General features: G+C 42.3%; 1 protein-coding gene across 5 annotated transcripts in view; it reads left to right on the forward strand.

Annotated features, from left to right (window-relative positions):
• NDRG3 (NDRG family member 3) overlaps window positions 1-22,272 on the forward strand; it is a 58,368-nt gene that overhangs the window by 8,596 nt on the left and 27,500 nt on the right. For 2 of the 5 annotated variants that reach the window (XM_081196548.1, XM_081196551.1), the window contains exons 1-3: window positions 4,667-4,792; window positions 17,213-17,313; window positions 19,866-19,901. In XM_081196548.1, coding sequence (XP_081052674.1) covers window positions 17,257-17,313; window positions 19,866-19,901 — 93 coding nt within the window. In that variant the 5' untranslated portion in view covers window positions 4,667-4,792; window positions 17,213-17,256. Of the gene's footprint in view, window positions 1-4,666; window positions 4,793-17,212; window positions 17,314-19,865; window positions 19,902-22,272 lie in introns of those variants that run through there. The other 3 variants (XM_081196549.1, XM_081196552.1, XM_081196550.1) reach the window with 2 other exon arrangements.

Consider the following 22,272-nt stretch of genomic DNA (forward strand, 5'->3'; position numbering starts at 1 on the left):
CTTTCGAACTGCTAGGTGGGCAGGAGCTGGGACCGAACGACGGGAGCTCACCCCGCCGCGGGGATTCGAACCGCTGACCATGCGTTCGGCAAGTCCTAGGCGCTGAGGTTTTACCCACACCGCCACCCGCGTCTCTATTCATAGTCGTACATATGACTAATTTCATCAATGTTGAATATAAGAGCTTATAATGTTTTTGTCCACTAAATTAAGGAAACAGAAATGTGTCCAAAAAGTAGGTAGCATTCATCCTGTCTTGACAGAGCCCCTTAAAAACACTTCTGAATTCCCTGACCAGCAGCATATATAAGGCGTCAGCAAATGAGAAATTGAAATACAGTAGAGGAAGAAGCAATGCAGGATTCCAACAATTAAAGCTTTCCAATCTTGAGACTTCTTCCCTATTGGCAATGGGTCAGTGCATCTGGCTGCTAACCGGAAGGCTGGTGATTGGAGCTCACCCAGGACGGCTGTGGGCAGGGGGTTGGACTAGATGACCCTCAGGGTCCCTTCCAACTCCACAATTCTAATCTATGTGCAGTAAGGACAGGTCCACCAGCTTCCTTTTTTTGCTTACACGATACTGTGTAACTCATTAGAACTGGCACCGATAGAAGCCTGTTTTACATAACCTGATTTTGTTCATTTATTTTGCCAGTCTTGGTTGTAGGTTGCAACCCTCTCAACATGGCTGTTTCTTACATTGCATTCCCCTCCCCCCTTTTATCTATTTTAAAATTAATTACCATTCTCTTTTCCTGGAGGCAGTTTGCTTAATTAGGCATAGGGTTAACAAACTAGGTTATTGCGGACAGCAAAAACACTCTCCACTTCAGCCAAATCCAGGCAGCCTTGTGTTGCGAATATTCATAGTTCTCCTGAACTAGAATGAAATCCTAGAACTCACAGTCTCTTTGTTTTACTGCTTATGCATCCAGAAAAATAAAACTGACCAAAACACATACCAAATTAATTCTAATCCCTTATCTTTAGACTCTAATTCTTACAGATAGCATACATACTATCATTATAGTTTCTGAAAACAGGCTTTATTATCATTTTGCAGAGTAGGGAGAAGCTCCGAACATTATTTTGGTTTAGCTTTTGAATAGTTTATTTGGTATGCCTTCAAATGAATGGCTAAACAATACATCATTGCTAGTGAAAAGGACAACAGTCATATGACTTATCTGCATGCTTTGACAGTAAGGAAAGTATGATTGAACGCTACCTGTGCTATAAATTGCCATGGAGTTAGTGTGAAATAAATTGCTGTTCCTATCTCTACAGAGCCCCTGCATTGCATTTTAAAAACTAAAATAATAATCCTTAAGATTTTACCTTTAAGTAATTTTTACTTCATAGGAATAGCACCATAGCTTTTCTACTGGTTAATTAAACTTGCAGTCCACACTTGCTAGAGTCGCATTGAAGTCAACAGGGATTACTTCTGATTAGGCACGTATAGGATTGTACTGTAACTGTTCAATACATTAGTTGAAACCATGACTGATTCCAAATCCAATGTAATCACTCAGCCAACAAATTTACCTCCTAGGGCAATGCCTGCCCTTGTTGAGTTTGGGTTCCCATGATTTTTCACAGTGGAACATGTGGTTTGGCAGCTTTGTTCTGTACTGCTGTTGGGTATGTTGATTTCTCCTTTGCCCACTAATTTAACAGTGCATTCAAATCTGGGAAGGACTACACTATTTCATACTCACTCAAAGTGCTATGTGCATTTTATTGTTCTGCAACTGCAACTATGTTGAGCTTTGGGGGTGGGGGGAATCCCACCTGCTCTATAAAGTTCATGTTACTGTTTGGTCTCCTGGTCCTCATCTGACCTGCATTCATTACAGTTACACTACATATATAGGACTATGTGTTTTTATAGTGGTATGGCAACTCTCCTGTGTTTGCCTTGTGTATAAAGGGACTCCACTAGCCATGACATTCTGTACATAGTTTTAAATTTAGAAATCTTCAATAGTAATCACTCTGGAGTAAAATAAGCTTGTAAATAATACTGCTGCAGCTCAGCTGGTGACAGCAAAAGGCCACTGACCCTTTAATCCTTTCTAAACAATCCTGTTCTTTTTGTAGGTCAGGCAATAAATGAGGCTTCCTCAGCCTAGTGTTACAGATGATCACTAATATGGAGAGCGTTCTGGCTGTCCTGAGAAAATTCTCTGAAATGGCTGCACTACTTGAGAAAATGAAATCCTCGAGTGGCTGGGGAAGCCCAGCCAGATGGGCGGGGTATAAATAATAAAATTATTATTATTATTATTAACCCTCTCTACATGCACAAATCCATACTATACTGTGTTGGATCTGAAATTGTTCCTCACCCCTCAAATTTAGACTTTCCGTTCTGGAACTTTCTCCAACAGGGTGCCCTCCCAGTGTTGTATTTGGGCTGGGGCTGATGGGATTTGTAGTTCCATAACATCTGGAAAGCACCAAGTTGGGGGAACACCATTTTTAATTTCAGCACCTAGCCAGATCCTACGAAAAGTTCACAAGCAGAACATGATCATGATATCTATCTCCTAGTAACATTTTGTTTATTTGTGTTTGTCTTAAACTTGCTACATATCTGCTTCAATACAGAACTTATTTTGAGAATGAATATTCCCACCCCTAAGCATCACAAAAACATACATTTTTGTTCTTTGACACATGTTAACCTCACCCACAGCCCATTTTATCATCTAATACTTTGATTTCCCCGTTTGATATGAACGCCTGCTTCAATTGTTGTTCTCTAAAGCAAACCTTCTCCACCCCGCCCCCAACAACTAAAAAGTATTAAATTCCTTAGGGCTCTGTTTGAGCCATGACTCAGTCCTGAAAAATCAACATCAAGGTTTGACAAAGGGATCTACAAAACAATATAATGAAGAAGGGTGCCTGTGTTTCCAAATATGTGAAGAGGACATTGTCCTTGAAGGCTGCAATCATATGATTAGCTTCTTGTGAATAAGTCTCATGGGGTTTACTTCCTTGTAAACATTATACGGTCCAGATGAATTTTGGGAATCTTGGTTGGCTCTTGTTTTGCTACCCTTGCAGTGGCAGCTAAATCATACTTTCCCCTTTGTACTGCATCTTACTACCACAACAGCCTTTATCATCCTTCCACCCCATCAATTGCATTCATTAATTCCATCTGCATTCCAAAAAGCACTGCTGCATCTTTCATTTTAGCATGCCTCACCCAGCAAACTCTCTCCCATCTACCCAAGGGTGTAGATCAGCAAGGATTTCTGACATGCAATTGTTTAACAATAGAAAGCCGGGTGCAGAGACCAAAGAAAACTGAGTGTACAAGCACTCTTGACTTTAAGAAAGCTGATTTCAAAAAGCTTAAGGAGCTACTGGGTGATATCCCATGGTCAGAAATACTCAAAGAGAAGGGGGTCCAAGATGGGATTGGAGTTTCTTAAAGGTGAAATACTGAAGGCCCAAATGCAGACAATTCCAACAAGAAAGAAAACTGGGAGGCACCTAAAGAAGCCAGTGTAGTTGCATGAGGTTACAGATGAGCTGAGATTTAGGAAGGGCATGTATAAGAAATGAAAGAAAGGAGAAATCATGAAGGAAGAGTATACCCAACAGTTACAGGGAGGTCAGGTGGGTCAAAGCTCAGAATAAGCCTAGGCTTGCAAAAGAGGTTAAAATTTAAAAATCAAAAGGTTTCCTCTGCTATGTTCAAAGCAAGAGGAAGAATAAGCAAGTAGTAGGTCCTCTATGTGAAGAAAGAAAAATGTTGTTGGGTGACAGAGAAGGCAGAACTGCTCAACACTTACTTTATCTCTGTCCTCACTCTAAAGGAAAGCAGTGCCCAACCTGGTGATAACAGAATAAATGATGCAGCCCAAGATAGGAAAAGAAGTGGTAAGGGAACACCAAGCTACTTTAAATGAATGCAAATCTCCAGGGCCTGATGAGCTGCACTCAAGGGTACTGAAGGAGCTTCTTGGTGCAATCTTAGAGCCTCTGTCATGAGAATTCTTGGAGAACAGGTGAGGTCCCTGCAGACTGGAGGTGGGCAAATGTCCCCCATCTTCAAAGGCCTGTCAGCTCTACAATTCTATGAAACACAAATACTGGCAGACAAGAACAAAGCTTCAAAGAATCATGAAAACTGTTGTATGACACAACAGAGAGATGGATCGGTCCTGTGCTGCTGTTGTAACTGAACCCATCAAGTCAGCCTGTCAATATGCTTGGCAGGGGCTGTTGCCTGGGGGGGGCAGGCGTGTAGCGCCCCTGGCATACAGGGATTTTGAGCCCCACCCCCAAAGGTAACACCTCTGATAGGAACAACAAAAATTACTTTCCCTATGCTATTAGACTGCCGAAGTGAAGAAAGGTTAGTGCAACAGGGGATGGAAGGACGGTGAACTTTACTAAATAAACAAATCCCCGAGCTCAGAAGGAACATGTTCTAAAATGCTCCAAATGCACCTGACACCTTGCGTTTCTACCAAAGCGCAACTGTACCTCTTGCAAGCACTAAAACCCACCCTAACTGCCGCTGCCAACCCAACTCCTTCCTCTTCCCGATTTCCCTCCAAACCGAACGAGCATTATTCTTTTGTGGTCCTAAACATTGACGCGACTCTGCGCGTGCGCGAGAGCTGGGGAACTCGCACCGAGGCGCAGCGCGCCTGCGTAGTCGCTTCCCCACACATGCTGGCATTGCTGCTGCTGCTGCTGCTACTGGGAGAGGCAGCTGCAGCGGCTCAGGTTCACCTGCGCGGTCGTGTCTTCTTGGGAGGAGGTAGGTGGCTGCTTCTAGGCTGTGTTTTGCACTGCTCGCTCTGGTGCCTCCCCGCCCGCTTTGCTTGCTGGGGCTGCTTCCCTTGTGCTTTGGCGCTGGGGCGGCGCTTGTTGTGCTTTCGGAACTCCTCGGGTAGCGACTGAGGCGCGACGCCTCTTCCCCTCCGGCCGGAGTATTCCGCGTCTTCCGCTCCCTAGCCTCCCTTCGCTTCCCTGCCTCTATCCCCGGAGAAAGCTGGCGGGAAGGTCTCGGCCTTGTCCTCCCTTTCTCTCCGTCCTCCCGGAGACAATATTGAGGCGCGCTTTGGGGAGGGAGGGGTGCGGGTGCCCTCCTAAGGCTACCTGTCGCTTTGGTTCCAGCTCTTGCTGTGCGTTATTGGGGGCTTTGCATCCTGGGCCCCTTCGGGTGATGCAGGTTTGCACCGTGCCCGTCTCAGCTGTGGGAGCTCAGCGCGCCGCCCGAGGGCAGGGTGGGGGGAATGCAATGCAGGGAAAGGAGAAAGGACACCTAGCGGATTGCTCGTATCCGACCACCAGTTAAGTTAGAGTAAACGGCGTCGTAGGAGACTCTCCGTGGGAGAGTTACTTGGAGAGGATATGGAGGGTCTACGGTGCTGCTTTAACTCGAGCACTGTAGGGAAAGGGAAATTGCCTGGGGACCGAGTGAACAGTTTAAGGCTGCGATCCTAAATAGGAAGCCCCGTTGAACTTCCCTCTAAATGCTCATTTGGGATCGGGCTGTGAATCTCCCTAGGATAGGCAATTCCACCAAAGGGTGTTTTTTTGCGCCTTGCGCGGGCCGTTTTCACTCTTTCCTCCATTTTCTCCAGTGTGCGTGTGCTGTTCTTGTTTTTCTTTGGAGAAAGAGGGAAATGTGCCGAAGGCTATTCATATAAACAGAAGCGTTTGTGCCGTTTGCAGACAATTCCAGGAGAGTTAATGAGCAGCCGCGCTAGGCTTCCCTGCTTGCCGGGAGGATTAATAGTTTTGAGTGTTTTTCCATTCAGATCTAACTACCGTTGTATCTAGACTGGGCTGTCTTCGCATGGTTCAGAAATTGTCATTTTAACCGATGGAAGCTCGTTACTAGTTAAAACACACACTGCAGCCGTATTGTTAGCGGGTAATCTTTCCCACACGTACATAAAAGGAGGCAGCCCCTTGCCTTTGGTGATGGCCTCCTTAGTTACTGTTTTTATTTTTGAAGGTGAGGGATTGTTTATGTTTAAAATGGGTGTGTGTGTGAGGGGGTGCTAGTGTATTTCACTGAAGGTAATTCCCCATAATTGAACTAACTGTCCTATTCAACAGATTAAATAAGGCACCGAGGAAATATTTTTGAAGCTGGTTAATAAACGTGTTTCATATAGTAGAGGAAATTGCTTCTATGTTGCTTGATTCAAGAGATGTTTCTCTTTGGAGAGCAGCTGTGCTTTAAAGCTAAATTAAAATCCTAAATTTGCACCTGGGATTGATTGCTGTGTTGTGCCAATTACCAGTTACAAGTTGGTTTAAGTGGTAACTAAATCATCTCTAACATATGTATGATAAGTACAGTAATTGACTGGTGCAGATATTTAAGCATGCACCCCTGTGATGCCCTGGAGAGTGTCCCAAGCGCCATAGGATATATAGGAGCCTCTTGGCCATGGTTGAAGATAGAGCTTGATGTCCAGTCCGGCCCTCTACTGTTACCAGAAAATAAGGGGCTTCCTTTTGATGGCCCAACTGCCCAGGTTCATTACCTGTCAAAGATGAATGAGCTGAGGCAGAAATCAAGTGAAGGCAATGAGCACTTTTCTGGTACGTAATACCACCACCACAGAAAGCCAGCAATGCCTTGCCCTAAGTGACTTTGGAATTCCCAAGATTGGTAGTCCTGAAAGGGACATGTTAAAGGTTGTTCATTCGGAGACATGCCAGGAGAGGACCAGAAAACCATCTGCTTCCTAGTCCCCTAATATCCCCCCAGACTTAGAGACATTTTAGACCAGGTCTCCTTTTCCTTCATTGTTCCCAGTGAGAGAGTAAATGTAAAGTACTGTAAACTTCTCTTTGCCAGTGTGATCCAGACAAAGCTAAGGATGGTCAATTAAACCACCTTTGGATTCCCCTGCTACCCTTAGGGACACACCTTTAATTGCCCTCATGCTTCTTCACTATCAATTGTTTGTAATCCTATGCATACATACACATTCCATGGAAATAAATGAGACATAATTATCTAAAAACAGTGTTTCAAAGTAGGCCATCAACTACTTTTAATATTCTTAATCACTCACCTATATGTAATACTTTTTGCAAAAATGATATGGATATTTGAGTTCTTTTGTGGCTCAAGATGCTGCTTCTTTTCTTTAAGGCTAGTGCTCTGTATGGATGGGGAAAGCTACATACCGTAGTTTACTTAGCTACTGAAATGTTAAATGCTAGTTGGGCTCTACAAAAATAATCTGATATGGAAACGTTCATACAGGTTACTGTTCGTGCGATGCTAGCTATATACATGGAACTTTATAAACAAGTGGATTCTTGCACCTAGTAGGTCTTCCCACCCTGTAAGAAATTATTGTTTGGGTATAGGCACACTGAGCTTCTAAGGTGGAAAAAACCCAGTCAATCTTAAATATGTCTATTCAGAAATGCATCCTGATTAGTTCAGTGGAAGTCGCTGGAACTTACTTCTGTGTAAGTGTGTATGCAGTCTATGTGAAATGAGCTGGAGAAAAGTTCTCATAACTATCTAAGCCAGCCTTCCCCAATCTGGTGCCCTTGATAGCTTTTGGACCACAACTCTTATGGTAATTATTCCTGGCCATTGGCCAAGCTGGCTGGAGCTCATGGGAGTAACAAGGGTGTACCTAGGGTTGGCCCTCACCAAGGGTGCAAAAATTCTTCCTCTCTGCTCTGGCTTGGAGTGGCTAGGAGCCCGCTGTTCCACATGCTCCCTAGGCACCTTGGTGGAGCTCCTTGCCAAGGGCACAAGGTGTTGGTTGGGCGGCGATACAGCTCCTTTCCAAGAGTGCATGGGAGCCTATGTAGGCCTCTGGGAGTTGTAGTCTGAAAAAATATTGAGAGCACCAAACTGAGAAAGGCTGATCTAAGGTTGTGCTTCTGAGCTTCGTACAAGCACTTGTTGATACTAGGTAAAGAAGAATGGAGGTGCACTTTTTGGACAGCAGCACCCAATTCCTTTGATTGGTAAGGCTTTTCATAATGCATGTTGCTCTGTCCTCTATTACTTTGTGTCTTCCCTAGTGGATAAATTTCCAGCCAGAGCTTCGGTAGCAAGAAAGAGTGATGGAGTTTTGAACAGTGGAGGATGGTGTAACCTGATTGTACATCATACATAATTTTGATGGGAAATTAAAGCAATTATACATTGATAACAGACCTAGGCTTTGTAGAAATTACCGCATTTTTCGCCCTATAGGATGCACCTTTTCCCCTCCAAAAATGAAGGGGAAATGTGTGTGCATCCTATGGGGTGAATGCAGGCTTTCGCTGAAGCCTGGAGAGCGAGAGGGGTCGGTGCGGATAGCAGCCTGCACCCCGAAGCCTGGGGCGCACTGAACAGCGCGCCCCGGGCTTCAGGCAGATATCCGCAAGCCTGGAGAAGCCCGCGGGAGTTCCCGCCGAGCTCCCAAGGCTTGCGGATAGCAACCTGTTCTGGGGGCTGGGGTCGGGGGAAGCTTGGGCTTCCCCAGCCCCGCGCATGGGGGGGAAATATTTTTTTTTCTTTATTCCCCTAACCCCAAAAATCTAGGTGCGCCCTATGGGCCAGTGCGCCCTATAGGGCGAAAAATGCGGTAATCACCTCTTCTCACCTCTGTTGAGGTATGACAATATAATAATTACAATTGAACTGAACTCTTAAAGCCACGTCTTGTAATCTCTTCATACGTGATTATTTAAAACAGGCTCAAATATGTTTACAAATTTGTAGCTGTTGCTTCTCTGAAAATAGGAGACTGCTGTTCAGAAGCCTTGCTGCAGGGATGATTCAGTATAAATAAGTTGGCAACGGTACATTTTCTTCATTGTAAGCAGGATAATCTCATGAAGGGTATTTCTACAGGTCAGTTGCATGGTTTATGACCTTGACTGCAGTAAAAGCATACTAACAGCTCTCATTTCTCCTATTTTTTCCCCTAGTCCAGAAGTCTCCTTTATATTTGTGTTCGCTACCCATTTCTCATCATTTTAGTTTATACGTTCCAGAGTAAGCTTGACAACATTTATTGGATTTCATGCTAATTGGTGTAGCCAAGCCTCTTGCCACTGCTCCTGGTGTTAATAGCCAAAATCAGATCACAATAATGTTTAGCTACTGCAAGTAATGGCTTATTTTATCTTCCAGTAACCAGCAAGTATTTTCAGCATGGCATGCCACGCTTCTGGTGACTTTGCAATAAGGAATAATATTCACTCTTAAATAGAGATCTTAAATGAGTTTTCAGAAGTAAACATAATAAAGGCACTTAGCAAGAGGAGAACACCATACTCTCTTCATTATTTTTCAACCTACAAAAAAATGAAATCACTTGCTCTTGAACTGACAAATGTATCAGGCTAGTTCTCAAAGCTACCAACTCCCATGAGTTGTTTTCTTCCTGCATGTAAAGCATTTTGGGGTCCTGCTGTTCTTAAAGTATAAGTGAGATGAAGGCTTCTCCTTTCTCTTCTGTCTCCCATTATTGGATACCAGATGTGGCTTTGACCAGTAAGTGTCTTGTGCTCGGAAACAAAACATGCTAGAGGAGTATATTATGTACTTTAATAAAACAAAACAAAAACAACCTTGCCCTTCTCGGTCAGCTTTCACAGGAGGCACCAAGTAAGTCCTTTTTATAAGCCGGTGCTTTTTGTCAGCTTAGAAAGGGCTTAAACCTCTGCTCTCATCTTACTTTCTGAGAGGGAAGAGAGAAAAGGCAGCCCCCACTTCTATTTAAAATAGTTGCAGCAGCCTGCCAATCCCGCTTAACATGTTGTGTTTCTCTCCAGTAATCTGATTCTCAGGTTTAGTTCTGCTGTGCTGTGTCCCTGTGAAGTCTTAATCTAATAAAAAATCTGGATTTATTTACAAAGAAGGAATATTCAGCACATCAAGAATTGTTACATCAGGCACCTAAAGAATGCAATTGTTGCAGAAAAATATAGTATTAAAACCGCCCTGAGACTTCTGGGTGTAGGGCGGTATATAAATTCCAGTCATACTAGTATTAATACTAAATAAAAAAACCCAGTGAACCCATATTTAAACAGATTTATAAAAACCTTCATAAGACATTATGTATGGAAAAAATAGTCGCTTAGAAGTGTGAAAGGAAAGAAGATTGCTGCCATGAAATGAAGTACAGGTTAGAAGTATAAAATGATAAGAGATTATATTAAAACAAAGACTCTGATGACACATGACCAGTACAGGCAGTGATGACAGATTAACACGTGTCCAAAAGATGCACGATTGTGCACGGCACCAAACCTGGAAGTGACCCTAAAACGTGGTAGGGGGTGGGGTGGAGCGAGCTTATACGTGCTCAGAGAACAGAACTCCTGCACAGTTGACCGTACTGTGAATACCCCAACACCAGAAGTTTGAGAGTGGAGAATAAAACTATATATTGGTGACTCTATTCCTTTGGAAGTAATGTAGTTTACACTGCAAGACCTCAAAGCCTCATCATAATTTTGAATATGTTGAATTTGCAGATCGTTGGCTATCGTACCTGGCCATGCTAGGTGGGGCTGATGGGAGTCAAAAACATTTGAGGGCTCCAGGTTAGAGATAACTGTAAACCTAGCTGGTTCATGGACAGTGCTGCTCAGAGACTTCTCAACATGAGATGAGTAACTGCTACTGTAAATATACACACTAGCTCTAGTGTAGACAGTACTCTGTGTTGTTGTTGTTGTTGTTGTTGTTGTTGTTATTTCTATCCCACCTCAAGGTAGCTTAGAGATAAAAACAAGCACTAACAGCACAAGTAAACAATAATTAAAAAACAATTAAACAGTGATAGAATTATATAGAATCTATTAAACCCATACAAAAAATCTTATTCTAACCTCAAAATTCTAGGCTGCCAGCCATATAAGCTTTCTCTACTTCTAGCCATAGTTGCCAGTTTATTAAAAAGTTCTCAGTGACTTAAATGGACATAATGTCTTGCACACACACACACACACACACACACACACACAATGAATTACCGTATTTTTCGCTCTATAAGACGCACCAGACCACAAGACGCACCTAGTTTTTGGAGGAGGAAAACAAGAAAGAAAATATTCTGAATCTCAGAATCCAGAACAGCAAGAGAGATCGCTGTGCAGTGAAAGCAGCAATCCCTCTTGATGTTCTGGCTTCTGGGATAGCTGTGCAGCCTGCATTCGCTCCATAAGATGCACACACATTTCCCCTTACTTTTTAGGAGGGAAAAAGTGAGTCTTATAGAGCAAAAAATACGTTATGTACAGAGATGATAGAAAATCTCATTTGTTAGATGGTCTCTGCATTCACTGATCACTGTTCTGTTGGCCTGGATATTCTGAGGACTCTCCTGGTTCTATTGGTTGTGGTTCCCTGACTTAAAGGAGGCAGGGAGAACTAACTGGGAGTTTGTGCACTTTCGGAAGAAGCATTTACACTGAAAAGCATGTTATGACGACAACAATAATTATTCAGTTACACAGAAATGTTGTGTTCTGCTCTAATAATATTTCCCCCCTGCAATTGCCCATTCTCTCTAATCAAAATACTGTGTATTGTAATACGAAGAGGTAAATTCAGGACTGTGTGTATGCCTTTATTCTGTCCAAGTACAGAATCTGGTTGTGGGAACAGAATTTAGCATCTTTAATTTTCATTTTAAAAACAGGTTTTAAACTGAGTGCATAAGATTTCGTATGTTCTCAGGAAAGCTCTTGTAGTGAATTTAAGTTTGAAAAGATACATGAAAATCTAGGAGAAACTTAAGGATATATAATTATGGCATTACAAAGGGATAATTGTTTTCCCCATGGAGAGAGAACTATATATAGTAGTCTCTTACCTACATACACAAACATTGTATAATCCTGGTAGACAGCTTGCTTCCAATTTCAAGAGCAGCTATTCATTTCCCCCCAAATATTGAATCTATGTCTTTTGATATTTATAAAATACCCAACTAGGTAAGAAAAAGACCCTGCTGGCCATTTGATTTTCTGAACAGAAGGCACTGTAAGCAACAGTAAATGTATCTTATGTGAAAGATATTGAAAGATAAGCTTCCAGGTGGAGCAAATGAGTTATGATTGATGCACACTTCTTTGACTGTGACTTGAGTTTACATTTATACAATCCATCTAGGGTTAAAGAAATCAACTTTCCCAATATACTTGCTGACATCCTGATTTGCATTGATATTTCCACTTACTTTAGTTTATAATAAATCCCTAGTTATTTTTCTTGAATTGCTACCTTCAGCAATATAGGGGATGAACATGCTCCCTCTAATAATTCATCAAAATCTGTCATCTTTAGCACAGACAATGTAGTGCTTCCTCCAGTACCATCTGTCCTTTCCATTCTGGGGACCTTATATTCAGTTGTTGGCATTGCCTGCACCATTTTTCCACTGCCTTCCTACATTTCCTATATAGTGGGCATATATTTCAATTTACACTCATCCAACCTTCAAACGCACTGCCCAGGCTTGCGCCCCAGGAGGTCATTTCAGTGCTACTAACACAGCAGTTTAACTTCACACACACCCCACAGCACCACCACCACACACTCCATTGTCTCTTGAGGCAGAAGGATGCCTACTTCAAAATAATTATATTTGATCACGTGCCACTAGGTGGCTTCTTGTTCCCAACAAGTTCTGTAGTAGTGCAGTGATATCTTGTTTCTCGAACAGCTTGGCTCCTGAACACCGCAAACCCGGAAGTAAGTGTTCCGGTTTGTGAACGTTTTTTTGGAAGCTGAACATCTGAGGTGGCTTCCGCTCCTGCAGCCAGTCGGAAGCCATCTTGTGACCATCTGCGTGGTTGTGGGCTCATGCTGGGGCGTGGTTCGGCTTCGTGTTACATGTGAACCAGGCCTTGGATTTGTAGCTGAACTATGTTGACAAATGGAATTTTCCACCCAATGTTCTGCTCCCTTGTGGGGTTGCAGGTGTTTACAAGCTGCTAGTGTAACTAAGAGCTTTTTTTTCATAACAGGCAGAACAATCCTGGTGGTTCAACATTCCCCTTAATATTCCTGATCATTTGTATGATGTAATCATCATTTTTTCTCTTTTCTCAAGGACTCTAGTTTTTGCTTTTTAAAGCCCTGCTCCTAAACCTCTGGCTTCTTTGTTGGTAGATAGATTATTTTAGTATTGTGTATGTTTTTATTTTGGTTTTTTAAAAAAACAAAATATTTCTGTTTAACTTCTCTGAGACTTTTTGTAAAAAGTAGCATCATCATCATCATTATGCTATCCTCCTAAACTAGAACATCTTCCTCTTTTTGCAGTATACCAAATAATTCAGTGCATTTTTCAAGAGTGGTGCAAAGTTGGTGAGACAACTGTAACTATTGGGTAGGTGTAATTACTCCAGAAAATATTGACTGTAAACTGTTAACAGGATTAATCTGCTTGTCTTTCTGTGTCAGAATAGCTTAGTTGGTAGAGCATGAGACTCTTACTTTCAAGGTCGTGGGTTCAAGCGCCACATTGGGTTGCAGGGGGTTGGACTAGATGACCCTCGTGGTCCCTTCAAACTCTACAATTCTGTGAGCTAATGACTCTGATGTTTGCATTTGGTTCCATCTAGATTTAGGGAGGTATCCAACAAAATAGTTCCATTAGTGCAATAATAATAGAATAATTCTCTCCTCATTCTGGGGTTTTCTGCAACCCAGATTTGGGGAGGCCATTGCAGGAGGAGGAGAGAGAGGAGAAGTTCTGTTGCGCAAATGCAAGTTCTTGTGCTAATGGAGCTACTTCATTGGGTATTTCTCCTTTATGTGTCACTGCTGGCTGATTGTCTAGTGTCTCTTGGTTACCTCTATAGCCATCCATCACTCATATCTCTAGTGAATAGAGCGTGTCCCCTTGAGATAACAAGCAATTTAAAAATCTTGTCATTGAAGCATTTCCAGGACAGATTAGGAAAATTGCAGTCAGTTGTTTCAGATGTGATTTCCACTTTGTTTATTTATTTATTTTAAGCTTTTCCTTATAGTTCAAAAATTTTATAGTTAAATCTTGTGGAGTGCTAGGTGCTGCTCTGAGACGTACCTCCAGATTAAATGTAGCAGCAAGCCGTTTCACTGGGAAAGCTTTCACTGATGTAACTTGCTCCTTTAAATATGCAAAGAGGCAGGTTTCACCTTCTAGAATGGTTCCCAGCACCACTCAGTTTGTCGTTCTGCAGAACTTTGGAATCATTTTTCTGTGGTTATTTCAAAGTCTACGTTTAAGGCTCTGTGGGAGTTTCCATCATCTTTCTGTTTAGTCCTCCACTGCCTACTCAGTTGGGGTTAACAGAGCTGGCGTGTCTGTTTTTATGTCAACTCTCCTTAGTCCAAAATGAGTTGAGTGACAAAAAGCAATTCCAATTTTGATCTAGAGATGGCAGCAGAGCCCCCTTTTGTCTCATTGCTCTGTTTACTGCCTCCAGGCACAATTTGTTCTAGGAGGATGCTGTTCTAGAGTTAGTGGGGGCGAAACAAGACTTTATTTCACCTGGGCCAAGACCCAGTTTTTGCATATTTGTGTACACAAACACAAAGAAGCTGGGAGCCTCAAGGGCACCCATCTGGAGGCTTCACCGCCCTCTATTAAGTTTGTGTGCTTTGGGCATTGGAGGCTTAAGGACCTAAATGCCAGTCCCAAAATAAGGGCTAGCAAGGTTTATGCAGGAGAGCTTCTTGGCCAGCCTTACGCCAGTCTTCTCTTCCATATCCACAGAGAGCACACACAGTTGCCTTGGAAACGTCAGCCGACTATATTTACCAGTTGTGGAGAACAAGGCTTGAATTCCCCCTGGACACTGTTTTTCCACAGCACCATATGTATAACGAGTTCTATTGAATCATTCCAGGTGTTAGACCTGTAATAGTATCAACTCTGGAAAAAAGTGTGTTAGAGACATGAATCTAATTATCAGTAGCAGCGTACACATTAAGGAGATGGGAAGGGTTTTGTTCATTCCTTTCTGGGAGAATTCACAAGTATCTTATGGACTCCAGTGATAATTTCTGGTCAAAGCAGAGAGACTGTCTGTATGGCTACACCTGCCTAATGTGGAATTTAATGTTAACTTCTCTACTTACTGTTTAAAAGGCAAATTGCCCTCAAACACTATCAACTAAAAGGTGATGAATGACAGAGGTGCTCATTTGAGAACTGCCCGTTTAATTGACACCTGGATATTTTATAATCCAAACAGTAAAGAAGCCGCTGGTTTTTTAACGGTGCATCAAGTTTGCACTAGATTGTACCAATTATTTCTCAGCAGTTTATTTTTAGTTCTACATTTACCTGCAACTAAAACTCAGTTTCAGAGTGTGTCTTCGATTCAGAGACTATTTGATGGGACCTGTACTCTGCAAGTTTAGGTACACTTTTAATCACTGGATCCTGTCCCTTTAAATATAGTTATTGTACTGTAATGGCTTTTCCTAAGCCTTTGTCCTTTCCCTGCCTTCTCCCATCTTCTTGCTTACTACTGGGATTGCAAGTCAATACTCCTCTTCTCTTTCCCTTCCTACTCTCCTCTGTTCTCCTGCACGCCCCCACCAAAGACCTCCTTGTCTTCAAACCTTCCTTAATTTTACACACACAAACACACAGAGATTTTTACTCCCCTTCCCAGGGACCTGTCTGATGCATCAGCAGGTTACATTGTTTGTTAGTGTTAAATTAGCTATTTGCAGATAAAATTGAAAAGAGTTTAATTTTAAACAGTGTTCTTAAACTCTTAGGCAGTTGCTGATTGAGATGCTTGCAAGGCCACCATTACAAGCCTCTCACCATTTTCATTAGTGAATCATTTCACAAAAGGAGGAGACAGTAGCAAGGAAAAAAAACCTGTTAAAGAAATAGCGGGTTTTCAACAGTGCCAACACACATTTTGAAGAGATTAACACCAAGCTAGTGGTGGCAAGGAAACAGTAGCCTTATTTTACTTATTCAAAGCTATAGACATATTTAAACATTTTGCGCTTAAAGAGGCAGTGGTGGATCCACTCCCCTAAAAGCCCACCCTAGACTAGTTACCAACATCCCTTTATTGGCAAAGGTGGTAGAGAGGGTGGTTGTAGAGCAACTGCAGATATTCCTGGAAGAGACTGATTACAGTGGTACCTCGGATTAAGTACTTAATTCGTTCCAGAGGTCCGTTCTTAACCTGAAACTGTTCTTAACCTAAGCACCACTTTAGCTAATGGGGCCTCCTGCTGCTGCTGCGCTGCCGGAGCACAATTTCTGTTCTCATCCTGAAGCAAAGTTCTTAACCCGAGGTACTATTTCTGGGTTAGTGGAGTCTGTAACCTGAACCGTATGTAACCTAAAGTGTCTGTAACCCGAGGTACCACTGTATCTGAATCAAGTACAATCTGGGTTCAGACCTGATTTCGGAACTGAATTGGGTGCCCTCATAGGGACCTTTATCATGAGAGGGACAGGATGAGTACAACCTTATTACTTCTGCTTGTTTGCTTAGCGGCCTTTGAAACCCACCAATCATTATATCCTCCTGGACCAAATGAGTGAGATGGGTGTTGGAGGCACTATATTACAGTGGTTCTGTTTGTATCTTTAAGGTTGTACCCAGCGAATAGCACTGGGTTTGTGTTTCTCGCCTCCCTCCCCTGGCATTTGTGCTATGGGGTTTTGCATGGTGCTGTTCTCTCCCCAGCTCTGTTTAATACATGTATGAAGCCATTGGGTGTGATTAGGAGTTTTAGAGCAAGGTGTCTCCAGTATGCTTATGATACACAGCTCTACTTCTCCATAACATCTGAATCGGGAGAGGTCATGAGAGCTTTGGACCAGTTTCTGGATGCAGTGGTGGACTGGATGAGGACCAATGATCCTGGGAAGTTGTGGGTTCTTTGGATGGAGGGTTCACATGTTCATGAAATTGGGTTGCACTTCTTCTGAAGGAGGAAGTTTGTCAGATTAGACCTCTGGTCTACCGATATTTTAACAGGGATGCCTTGCAGGAGAGGTCATTTGTTTATGATTCAGTCAGGCATAAATAATGCCTTCTTTAGTGCTGCATTGTGAAGGGAGCAGGTGCCTTTCTGTTCGGGAGGCACGAACCTATTCCGTGGCTGTGTTCAAGTACCTAGTCCATGCTTTCAATTCATTCTGTCCTGGCATCTTTTTCAGTGTTTGCAATCTTAACACTGGTCTTTTCTCTTGCTCTCTCTTAGTGTGTTTTGCTGTTTGAAAGCTAACGTCGGTGTTCTCGGTAAACATGGAAGAATTGCAAGATGTCCAATTGACGGAGATCAAGCCCCTCCTGAATGATAAGGTAATTCTGGCTGTGTTTGAGCATTAGCAAGGCACTAGTCATTTTATGTTATCCTTGAGCGGTACATAAGGGTTGTGTGTAATTTAGAATTCTGTACTGTTTGGTATTAAGAAACAGAACTTAACGTTCTGAGAAGCTCTGTGTATTTTTTTTTTGTAAAGTCCATCACTTCAGTAAAACTGAACACAACCCCCCCCCCTTAAATATTATCTCTGTTGTCTTTCGCCTGCCCTGTTGCAAATTATAGATTGCAAACTCCCTGGGATGGGTACTCTTCCTTCTGTTGTAGCTTCCATCATCTCTTTGAACATTGATGATAAAGAGTCCTATGACACTTTAAAATAAATAAGTTTGTTGGGCTAGAGTCCAATGCATCAATCCATAATAGCATGGAATACGTAAAGAATGAGCTGTAAAGATAATACCATACACTTTCAGACCAATGTCTGATGAAATCTCCAAAACCGGGGTGGGGTGGGGTTACTGGTCGGGAAGGGCAAAGGACTTCAGTGCCCTGCATTGTTTCTTGCCCTTCCCTACAAGTAGCATAAGAAGAATGCATTATGCAAGAGTAAGTGGAAGAGCACTTCTTGCAAAAGGCAGACCTTCAGGATTCTTGATTTCTCCATCCCTGGATCCTCAGGAGTGGCGGGGGGGGGGGGCTTGGTGCAGGGAGGGCACAGGAAAGCCCGTTGCATGAGTGGAGTTGCAGTCACTCTTCTCGGAATCCAGCCCATTAATTGATGATTTCAGCCTTTCTTTAGTACATAATTTGAGGTACCTTTCACAAAGAATGCATAGGATAACTTTGGTTCTTACTTTCGTTCAGTTCTTAGCATTTTCCAAGGGTGTGCATGTGTGTGGGTGAATAGTGTGATCACTAACTTTCCTATGGTGATTTACAGTGATGAGCCAATGTTTTCCAGCTATTTCTGCAAAATCCAGTCTTACACTGGTCTTCTCTTTTTAGCTTGTGGTGTGCCTTGAATATTTGTGGGCCATCCGATTTTTCCTCTCGCTACCATGTCTGTCTCGTCCACTTACTATTTTACCATATTTCAGTTTTAACTTTTAGATGCCTTCTAAAAAACTTTATTCCATCAGGTCAGGCTTATGTGGGCAATTAAGAATACATATTTCCATAATAGCTGGTTTCTGGTTTTAACTTTGTACGTGGCTTTTATTGTATGGTTTTATATATAATTGTTGTAAACCACTCTTGGGTTTTTTAAAGAAATGAATGGCGGTAACAAATATTCATTTTACCAAGCCCACACACTACAAAAAGTCTTTCATCTTTTTAAAGGGAGTTGAACTAGTAGTTTTATATCAATATAGACAAAAACCCATAGCCAGATCCAGTGATAAATTACATAGTAGCCAGAGGTTGAGTGTTTTGTCTAAATGACCATGCATGTTTAAGAAGTTACTGTATTTCTCACTCTATAAGACACACCAGACCACAAGGCGCACCTAGTTTTTGGAGCAGGAAAACAAGAAAGAAAAATATCTGAATCTCAGAAGCCTGAACAGCAAGAGGGATCGCTGCGCAGTGAAAGCAGCAATCCCTCTTGCTGTTCTGGCTTCTGTGATAGCTGCTCAGCCTGCATTCGCTCCATAAGACGCACACACATTTCCCCTTACTTTTTAGGAGGGAAAAAGTGAGTCTTATAGAGCAAAAAATACGGTATATAGGAATACGGTCATACCTCGGGTTACGAACGCTGCAGGTTGCGCATTTTCGGGTTATGGACCATGCCGAACCTGGAAGTACCGGAATGGGTTACTTCTGGGTTTTGGCGCTCACGCATGCGCAGAAGCACAAAATGGTGTCACATGCATGCACAGAAGCGCTGAATTGTGTCACGCGTGTGCAGCGGCGCTGCGGGTTGCGAATGTGCCTCCCGCACAGATCACGTTCGCAACCCGAGGTATGACTGTATAGAAACTACCAAGTCAGACCACTGATTGGTCCATCTAGCTCAGCATTTTCCTCAGTTACTGATAGAAAACACCCAGGTTTTCAGTTAATTATTTCCTAGCCCTTCATGAAGATGCCAGGGATTGAACCTGGAACCCTTTGCATGAAAAACATGTGTTCTAACCTTTTGCATGAACTGAGCAGCAGTGCCACCAGTTCATAATATATATTGACCAAATGTTGGAATGGAAATAATTTTGAATGGTATTTTCACAGAACCTTTGAAAAATGAGCAGGTTTGTCTATGCATGAAAGTGTTTGAAAATGATTGTTTCTGGGACTGATAAATGTGTACCGACTCATGTGGAATTGTGGCACTTGCCTCTATCCTTGGCAGTTCATACAATAATTTTGTTTCTGGCATCAGCTGTTGCGGGTGGAGGAAAGCTAATTGTAATGACATTTGCATTTATTCATACTAATGAAGTACAAGAAGCTTCAATTCTGACAATAGTTTGGTGCAAAGTGATATGCCGGAGCAGAGTTTTCAGAAAACTCAGCTGCAAAGCAAAGTTTATGAGGCTGTTCTGGAATCTGGGCTATTCATTGGCTCTTATTCTTATTTTGACAGAATTCAGCTCGAAACTTCCAGGACTTTGACTGTCAGGTAAGTACCTGAAACCAAAACGGGCATGCATTGTCAGGCTTTCCTTGAAGAATGACAATGGATCTCTGTTGATCAGATAGTTGCCCAAATTAAAAATAAAGAAGAACTTGAGAAACCTAAGAGTCCATTTGCTCCCATATATCTTTTGCTCGTTTTCTGTACATTTAACAGTTTGTTCGGCAGTATGTGTTGAACAGGACTTGTCTGCTTCCAGATCTTAAGGGCCAGATTTTGGAGTTGATCACCATGGACTTTTGAAGCACCATAGAGTTAAATTACTGCAATGGTGTGTGTGTGTAATTTTTGTAAGATGCAAATCTGTGTTGAAGCTCTACATCTCAGAAATTAATGAAGTAGGAAGGGCTTGTAATCCTCAAATTATAAAGTGGTGTTTTCAGTGTTAAAAAATTTATTTTATGAAGTAGTCAGTTTATTGCATTCTGTGGCTTGGCCTGTTGTCCTATCTTGTCTTAACCACATGGGCAAGATACAGAAAAACGGAAATGCTAAGCCAACCTCAAAAGGTGGAATTAGGAACAAAATTGGGTAGGACCAAAAATGCAATATAAATTGCTACGAAAATTTGTACAAAAAGTAAAATTTGACTTCAATTTTACAAAAAGTATGAATATAAATTAAACATATTAATGACCGTAACAATACCTTGGTTTAAGAACAGCTTAGTTTATGAACAACTTGGATTAAGAACACTGCAAACCCAGTGAGCATAAACCAGGTGATGCTTGCCACTTCTTTTTCTTAATCTTCTAGAGTGGATGAACAGTGAACTTGTGTCCATAGCAACCACTGAACAGGATGTTCCTTACTGCCACTTTATTAATTTTAGCTGCTCCTAAAATTGAGCTATGTACAGCCTTTGTGTGCTGATAAAGCTTCTTTGCCTTGTATGATACGAATGACAACTTCTGAGGACTGCCTGCTTCAGCCTTTTATTTACACAAGTTAAACACTGTGCATGAATTACAACATATTTAAGAAGGGTTGCGTGGGCAAGATTGAATCTTAAAATTTCCCATAGCCTTCAGCTGCTTCAGGCTAAGGTGCTCTTGAGAAGCCAAAGTAAGATAGAATGTACCTCACAGTAAGATAGAATGTACCTCACTGGAAAAACAAATGCACATATCCTTTATTAGGTTCAAGTGACATTCCACTATTTTAACGTAGGTGATGTCCCTTTGAGTCAAAGACAGTGCAAATGGTCTCTCATACCTGGGATAATTAGAGTGGCACCATTTTTAGAAATCATGTGGGCACACCAGAAGCTTAGGCATAGATGCAGAGGGTCTCTGCAATTAGATAATGGAAAAGGAAGGGGGACATACTCACATTTAGCTTCAAAGGAAATTTGAGGGGGAAAGGAAGTGGGCAGCTGAGCAAGCAAGGACCTTGAACTGCATCTTAACTCCTTCAGCTGTCAAATACTGAAACTGCATGGCTAACACTCTTTCTCATAGATAATAGTCACATCAAGAATTGTGAAAAGAATTTAGTTCTGTAGCATCAGCACCTCAGGCAGCAGCATCTGTCAAAACTTTAATGGATATTGCTTCCTTATATTTGACCGACTCCACAAGACAGCTGTTAATGTGCATCCGTTGAACATGTATGCTTTGAAGCCTCTACTAGGTTAAGACCTGCAGGAAGTGCCTTGGAGCCTGCCTTTATGTAGTGGGTTAACCTTGAAAATAGGTCAAAGTCCCAGGGAACATTCTGAAGGCACATGAGGCAGCAACTGTGTGAAAAGCTAAGCAGTTCTGGGTCTAGTTGTTGGCTGGTTTTGAGACAACATGGCAACCTTGAATCTGAGTTCTATGTTTGTGGAAGAATGCCAGAGAGATAGATAGTATCTATATCTATCATCTATCTATCTATCTATCTATCTATCTATCTATCTATCTATCATCTATCTCAGTGTTTTTCAACCACTGTTCCACGGCACACTAGTGTGCCGCAAGATGTTGCCTGGTGTGCCGTGGGGAAAATTGAAAAATTCGAAAGATTAAAAAAAAAATTGTCAAATTTTCGCCCACTAGGCGGGCGCCGGACTGTCCACCGTATTTTCCATCCGTCCTGGGTGGGGATCAGATCGGATGGGATCGGACGAGAGCGGACAGGCGGTCCGCTCTCATCCGATTCCCCATAGAGAGCAGTGGGGCAGCTGTCATCCGCCGGCTCAGCGGGGATCAGCGGATCAATCCCCCCTGAGCAGAGTAAGGTCCGCAACGTTCGATTCCAGGCAGAATATCAGCTTTGTGTTCAGCCGAACAGGCCCAGGTTGCGCACTGAATAAAGTAATTTATAATTTTTCATATTTCTGTTTACTTACTATTTCATAATAAAGTAATTATAA

This window comes from Podarcis bocagei (assembly GCF_964188305.1).
Source record: "Podarcis bocagei genome assembly, chromosome: 5".
Lineage (NCBI taxonomy): Eukaryota > Metazoa > Chordata > Lepidosauria > Squamata > Lacertidae > Podarcis > Podarcis bocagei.